At 41.3% G+C, this 7,796-nt stretch overlaps 1 protein-coding gene across 1 annotated transcript in view; it reads left to right on the plus strand.

The window, feature by feature from the left end:
• Window positions 1-1,508: 1,508 nt before the first annotated feature.
• Window positions 1,509-7,796, plus strand: part of LOC103771862 (zinc finger and BTB domain-containing protein 24-like) — a 6,561-nt gene continuing 273 nt past the window's right edge. The window contains 6 exon segments of the mRNA XM_008939182.1: window positions 1,509-2,481; window positions 2,878-3,045; window positions 3,204-3,287; window positions 4,000-4,083; window positions 6,286-6,367; window positions 7,230-7,793. Of these exon segments, the coding sequence (XP_008937430.1) occupies window positions 1,509-2,481; window positions 2,878-3,045; window positions 3,204-3,287; window positions 4,000-4,083; window positions 6,286-6,367; window positions 7,230-7,793 (1,955 nt within the window).

The following is a 7,796-nucleotide window of genomic DNA, read 5'->3' on the forward strand; positions in this document are numbered from 1 at the left end:
GGCGCTGCTCACGTGGAGGAGCAGCCGGGCCGAGCTCTCTCACTCGGGACCAGCCCCCCACATGCACGTGTTGCTCTTGAGCCCTTCCACGGCTCCTCAGCAGATGCGCTGGAGTGTGTCTGAGCACGGTGCCGGCAGCGCGGGTGCCTCCGCTCTACGCTGCCTTACTGTAGAGCTGTTAGGGTTTTTCAGGTCAGCGTGCTCTTTTGGCTTTTGTAGTCAAAATACTAAGGATGTCACCTCGTGATTGAATACTGAGGTCCTTTATGTGATCAGAACCCACAAAACACCTACTGCCCTGTCCGAACAGCACCACTTTGGGAGTTCTTGTAACGCATTGCAAGGCAGAGTTGGGTCAGACCAGCAGCCGTACTTTAGGGTGCTCCAGCAACATCGGACTTGCATCCTCCAGAATTCAAAGCTCCCAGATGAAAAAGAAAAATAAAAATAAATTGGTTCCAGCAAGAATGATTTGGTAGCTGAATGGGGCTAAAAAAATCACTTGTTGACCACCTCAGTAGATATCACCTCAAGTATCATCATAGTGTATGTTTTTTCTTACAGCATTTGTTCAGGTGATTGGAACTGATTGCACTCACTAAATATAAATATGAATATTTATTTGTATTTAATATGACAGTTTTATAAATTTCGGTGGCAGGTAGCTAATCTGTTTCACCTTTGGCTCAACTGATCCTCTTGAAATTGACATTTTTGGCACATCACTTCCATGGTAGTATTTGGTGGATTCTTTTGAAATGGCTGGATTTTTTTTTCTTGTTTTTAATGTTTACATATTTACAACTGAAGAAGTTTAGCAAGCCAAAGTGATGGTTAATAGTTAGCATAGTCAACTCTGGTTTAGGCAGAACTCTTAAAAAGCTTAGTTTTCTGCTGTTATTGCCCACTTCCAGGGGCTGAAGCTCAGTAGGTGAGTGTTTTGAAAGAGAAATTTTCAGAAGTGGACAAGAGCAGGCACATAATCCTGCCACACTGATGCCAGTGGAGAAATCACTGATTACAGGATTTCATAGCCTTGTCCCTGCATAATCTGAAATGTGGCATCTGCAGTGATGAAGCTGCAGTTGAGTTTGTTTTTCTTTTCATTATTTGTTTCCACTCAGGAGCTGTAAACAAAGAGCTCTTTTTGTTTGACTGTTTTAGTTGTGAAAGGAGTTTTCAGAAGGGGTAGCCATTGTTTTTAGATGCTGTACAGTTCACAGTACGTCTGAGGTAAACAAGTGAAATAATAGGCAATAATTCTGATCTAGTAGAATCTGTGGCTGTTTCTTAGGATCTAAAAATACTTTTTGAAGAAAATCTGTGTCAACATTAGTGTTGATATTTAAAGAAAGTTCATAGGCTTCAGAATTGCTTCAGAAACTGTTGGAACCTGCTGACTGGTAAAGTAAATTCTATTTGATGTTTTATAATGCAGACTTCTAAAATATTTCTTTATTAAAGCTATTCTGTTCTTGTAGGCACCTCCTTTCATATTCACAATAAAAATGGCAGAAACGACTCCTGATGCTTCTGAGAAACTGGTCATCATCCACTCCAAAGCACACAAAGATACCATCCTAGCTAACTTCGAAGAGCAAAGGAAAAAGAATTTTCTTTGTGACATTACTCTAATAGTGGAGAATGTGCAATTCAGAGCCCATAAAGCTTTGCTTGCTGCCAGCAGTGAATACTTCTCAATGATGTTTGTAGATGAGGGTGAAATAGGGCAGTCGATTTACATGTTGGAGGGAATGGTTGCAGACATCTTTGGGGCACTGCTAGAATTTATCTACACCGGTTGCCTCTGTGCCAGTGAAAAAATCACAGAACAAATTCTGGCTACTGCACAGCTGCTGAAAGTCACTGACTTGGTGTGGGCCTGTATAGACTACCAGGCTGGCCGTAGCCCGAGTGGCGCGTTACCGGCCCCAGCTGGCAGTGGAGCCTCCGTAGCCACCGCTGCGAGTGACAGGAAAAATGAAGATCCACCAAAGCGAAAACGAGGGCGACCAAGGAAAGTCGTCCATGTCCAAGAAGAAAAATCAGGAGCAAATTCTCCTGAAGACATGCAGCTGAGAGAGAACAACTCCATGCAAAACAAGCAAAATTTTATGAAAAAAGACGCTGCAGCAGAAGAAGCAGTTTCCAGTGAACAGGCTCCAGGGAGGAAAGGTGTGGAAGAAAATGAACCTGCTTGTGGCTCAGAAGCTGCTGTCAATCTCTCAGCTGAGAAAGATGAGAATTATGATCCCAAATCTGAAGGAGTTCAGAGCACTCAGAGCCGTTATAGCAAACGTAGAATAAGGAGATCAATCAAACTAAAAGATTATAAACTTTTTGGTGAGGAGGATGAAAAAGGACTGGCAAAGAGAACCGATGGAAAAAGAAAACGTGCAGGTCCTGAAGCTCGCTGTAAAGACTGTGGCAAAGTATTTAAATATAATCACTTCTTAGCTATTCATCGTCGAAGCCATACAGGTGAGCATGAAAAAACTGCTGCTTTTGGGTTAGGATTTAGTGACTTGTTGCTAAATGCAAGCTAGCTGTTGAAATGTGGGCTGTTGTGTACGGCAAAAACGGTCCAAAAGAGCAAGCTGATCCAAATTACGGTGTCTCCTGTGTTTGCTGTTCTGTTTTCTCAGGAGATCTCTTATCCTTTATGTCTTACTTTGGCTGCAGTTCAGTTAGTAATATCTCAGGTTAAACATTGAATTATGTGGTGATACTTAAAGAATTGTTTTATTACTATGTGAAGCTTAATTCTCCGTATTATTTTTTTTAGTAGCTGCTACATTGCAATGCATCTCATTATCAGCTTAGACTACCTGGTGAGAAATAGTGCATCTGTACTTAAATGTAATCTCCTGCTTTTAGGGGAGCGCCCGTTCAAGTGCAGCGAGTGTGGCAAAGGCTTTTCCCAGAAGCACTCTCTGCAAGTCCACGAGCGGATGCACACCGGCGAGCGGCCCTACACGTGCACCGTCTGCAGCAAGGCTCTGACCACAAAGCATTCCCTCCTGGAGCATATGAGCCTACACACAGGTAAATATTGCAAAGCAAATGCAACCTCTCTCCCCCAAGAATTTGCCTTTCTGTAAAAAGGTATTTCTGCTTTCCCTTGCAGGTGCTAGTTTGGTGTTTTATTTCCTTATGCTCACTTTGGATGTGGCTTACGTTTTAATACGTGATTTTCTTTACAGGGCAGAAAGCTTTTACGTGTGATCAGTGTGGGAAGTACTTCAGCCAAAAGAGACAGCTCAAGAGCCACTATCGAGTACACACAGGTACGACAAGTTTGGGTTGAAGAGCTGGCTGACAGACCGTGCTGGTTTGTCATCCAAAAGGAGGACCGAAGCTGAAAATTCTTTTTCAGTGATGTTATTTAGTCCCTGCTACCCTGTGTTGCATCTTGATAGAAATAGGGTGAAAAAGATAGTATGGTATATAATAAATGGAATGTTTAGAAAAATAGTTACTCAGGAAGGACTCTTTTTGATGTTCACAAATTAGCTATGCTGTGTTTCACATACAACTTGATTATTTTAGCTCTGCTCTCGGTATGACATAGAAGCTAGGAATTACATGAACAACAGAGTCTGGTGCTTATTGTGCAAATTGCCTTGTAGTTTCCCACTACTTTGGACCAGTGATGGCAAGCAAGCTTTAAGAAGTGTCCTTGTCACTTCTGCAGCAGGATGGAAATTAAGCTACACACACAGGAAGTGGTGGGAAAAAAAATCAGAATTTACAGAGCTTCCAGAAAAGGTGTTTGGGGGAGTGGGCAGGTGTCAGTCCCCTTTTTTTCCCCTGTGATAATATGACATAGAGACGTATGAGTGTGACAATTAAGATAGGGAGGAGGCAGTGAATCACCTATTGTTTTATCTCTATATTATACCAAAGTGGTTATTTTACAGGAAAGTGCTTTAACAAAGATGACTGAAGAGATAGAGGGGATCACTTATGCACTGACACTTTTTTTGTTATTGCGACAAGGCCGTTCACTGCCGGAATGTAACCACTGTCGGCGCAAATTCATGGATGGAGCTCAGTTAAAGAAACATCTAAGAACACACACAGGTAATACTGTCCGTCTCCTCTGTTGTTTGTTTCTTCATGAGGTGACACAGGCAAAGCAGTTTGAGGCGAATGACACTTGTCTCTGGGATGTTTCTGCTCAACTTGTACATAATGATGTCAAATCTCTTCATTAGCAATCAGGCATCAAGAAGGCAGGTGCCCAGAGAAGCTTGTGTTACAACAACACAGAAGTAGCATCTATTTTAGGAATAGGGTTTTTTTTCCCTATTCTTACAAAGCCTGCTGCAGAAACTGCCACGTGGCTCTCCTGTGATAGAATCCTGGTATTGGGGATTCAGTTTATCGGGAGAGCTGCATCCAGCGTGGATGGGGCTTGATGTGAGCTAACTAGTTACAGAAAGCATGTGTCCTAAATGAATTGGGCAACCCTGTCTGTGAGGGATGGGTGCTTATGAGAAATGTTGCTGACCAGAAAAATAATTATTTCCATTTACCTTTTTATTGCACTCTAATAAACCAGTCATTGGCAAGAGAGGGGCTGGGAGGGATGATTTAATGCAAGTGCGTCAGAGGGTGTTTTAAGAGATTCAGAGGGCAAGGTGATACTTGAATGGCTAGATAACAGAGGTTAAGATGTCAGTCTACCCTCTCATAATAACAAAGCATAAACTTCTTAAAATTGTTTTTTTTTGAAGGGTAAGTTCGTAAGATGGCATGTGAATAATTGTTTCTTTCAAAACAGCTGTCAACAGTGGTGACTGTGTCTTCCCTAAACCAAATTATTCTTAAGCTTGTTGCCTGTGGTTGCAATAGAACATGCACAAGGCCAAGTTATGCATCACATTAATTTCATCCTCTTAATAAAAATAGCACAACTTTAATATACCTGGTGTATGATGAGGTCAGAACTTGGGCTTTTGGGAGTTTTTGGTCTGTCCAGAGTAGTGTTAACTTGTGATACTTACAAATAACTGCACAGTGTTTGTTGACACATGGTAGTTCTGTATCTGAAGCTGCTACAGCTCTGTAAATATAGTGGGAAATTTGGTGGTGGAAATTTAGTGAGAGTTTGGTGGTGGCAGCATACTGGCAGGGTAAGTTGCAAAAATAGATGAACTAAGACGAGTTCTAGCAGAAACTGACTTGCCACATATCTTGCTTCCAGAAGAGGGTTTTTTGCTTCCAGGCCAGGTACCAGTATTAACAATGCAGAAATAACAATTGATCTGTCCCCTCTCAAAAGCAAGGAGTAATATTCTAAGGAGTTTGGGGGCCAGGCATCAACAGGGCATTTGGGGGCAGCTTTGGCAATACAGTCTATTCAGGAAGTTACTCCTGTTTTCAGTAGGAGGCTGGGACTAGATCACTTGAGGTCCCTTCTGACAAGTATTTCTTATTCTCTCATCCTCTGCTCTTGCCCTTCAGAGCTATATGAAAGCTGGTAAGCCGTGCAGTTCTATGCTAGATGTGAAGCTTCCTTAGGAACTGGCTGCTGCCCCATCCCTGTTTTCGGTGTGCTTTGGTGGTGTGAATTAGCATAGTGCTGATCCAGATTCTCATGTCTTAAAGGAGCTCAGTGCAACAAGGCTATGTTATTGTGTGAATTAGGATTTGCTCTGCTTGGGTAATATTTGTTTCTTGTGAACCTTGATGTTACTTAATTTGGCTCTTCTCCTTGTACTCAAGACACAAGAATTTCAAATGCAGTAAAAAACTCACACAATTTACTCAATCCATCATATTTATTTTTTTTTCAACTGGTGTTCTCAGAATATCATAGGCCTAGGATGATGGAGCCTTATAGGAAGCCAGCCAAATTGTTATGATAATGGATTTGCTTTTCAGGTTTGGAAATACAGGCTTACTCACCTGCATGGTGCTGCCAGGCGAGTCTGGTGTTAATGCCTAGAAGATCAGGGTCAGCCTTTTTCAAACTTGCCTGTTCCATGTGGTAACGCCTGCATCTGTGTCTTAGCTACATTTTCTGTTGCTCTGAAGGTTTGGATCACTTAATTCTTTATTTTCAAAGGGGAGAAATGTGAGAGATGTATGTTTAAAATACTGTATCCTCATTTTAACTACTGAGTTCATTCAATTGCAGATACTTGTCCTGACCTGTGGCAGAAGCATGAGGATTTCATAATACACACTTGTTACTGTGTATGGTAAAATATAAAATGTTTTTTAATATGTAGATGGGAAGTGCTATATAAAATGTGACGTCAAATTTCTTTTTGATAGGTGAGAAGCCCTTCACTTGTGAAATTTGTGGCAAATCATTTACAGCTAAAAGTTCGCTTCAGACTCACATTAGAATTCACAGGTAGAGTATGTCTACTTTTCATTACATTCTTTAAAAATTTCACTTCTAATCTGATACTTGTATGTGGTGCTTGTTCAATTCTAGAGTGCTCAGGGCTTGTCTGTGTTTTGGATTGATGGTTAAAGACTTAACATTTTTGCTTAATCTATTTAAAGAAATGATTACCAGTGGAAGGTACTGCACAGTTAAATATTAGCATGCCAAGACATTGTAAGATTTTTCTTTCGTGTATTGTGTCTGCTTAAATGACAATGTACTTAACACTATTATTTATGTAAAAATTCTACTGTGAATTTTAGTTTGACAGCAGAACATGGTGTAACAAGGTTATTGGATCATTGGCCTGTTCCCCTGTAGTCTCTCATATTTCTTTAATTGGTATCTTTTACCCGTGTCAGTATGATGTATTGTGAGCTTTATGCAAAAGAAAACGTTTCCATTAAAATTTCTTGTCTCTTTGAGCTGGGCAGCAAGTTAAGCTTTGAACACTTCCTTTTGTTTTAAAGCCCACACTGTCAATAAACGTTCTTAAAACGGTCAGTGCTCAGAGTTGTGCAGAGAACGTTGTTGCATTGCTGTTGAGGTCTGTCAGCACCGAGTTTGTGCCTCTGCTATTGTGACAGGAGGGCAGTTACGTCACCTCTGTCACTCTCGAGTACATACTAGTGAAAGTGTTGTAGAGTTTGTGAAGTCAAATGGAAATAATTAGCAAGTCAGATAACATTTTTAATGTCACTATTCTTAAGTGCTTAAGATTTAGCAAAACAAAATCATCATTTAAGTTTCTTATTCTATAATAAGTTGCAGAAGACAGCACTGCCAAAGTGAGTATCTTAACCAGATCAAATGCTTTCTTTTGCAGAGGAGAAAAGCCATATTCTTGTGGTATATGTGGAAAATCCTTCTCCGATTCCAGTGCAAAGAGGAGACACTGTATCTTGCACACAGGCAAAAAGCCTTTCTCCTGCCCAGAATGTAGTCTGCAGTTTGCTCGTCTGGACAACCTGAAGTCTCATTTGAAAATTCATAGCAAGGAAAAGCAGTTTCTGGAAGCCAGCGCTGCCCCAAGCACCAACACCAACCCAGAAGTGAGAAACGTTCTTCAGCTGCAGCAGTATCAGCTTGCCACCTCTGGAGGGCAGGAAATTCAGCTACTGGTGACAGATACGGTGCATAACATAAACTTCATGCCTACTCACAATCAAGGTATAAGTATTGTTACTGCAGAAAATGCCCCAAATATGCCGACGGAGCAGGCTGCTAACCTCACACTGCTTGCTCAGCCACCACAGCAATTGCAAAACTTGTTGCTTTCAGCTCAGCAGGAGCAAGCGGAACAAATCCAAAGTATCAGTATGATTGCAAACCAAATGGAGGCTGCCCCACCTGAACAAATGCACGTCATCACTCTTTCACACGAACAATTAGA

The sequence above is a fragment of the Merops nubicus genome, unplaced genomic scaffold (genome assembly GCF_000691845.1).
Source record: "Merops nubicus isolate BGI_N331 unplaced genomic scaffold, ASM69184v1 scaffold41990, whole genome shotgun sequence".
Lineage (NCBI taxonomy): Eukaryota > Metazoa > Chordata > Aves > Coraciiformes > Meropidae > Merops > Merops nubicus.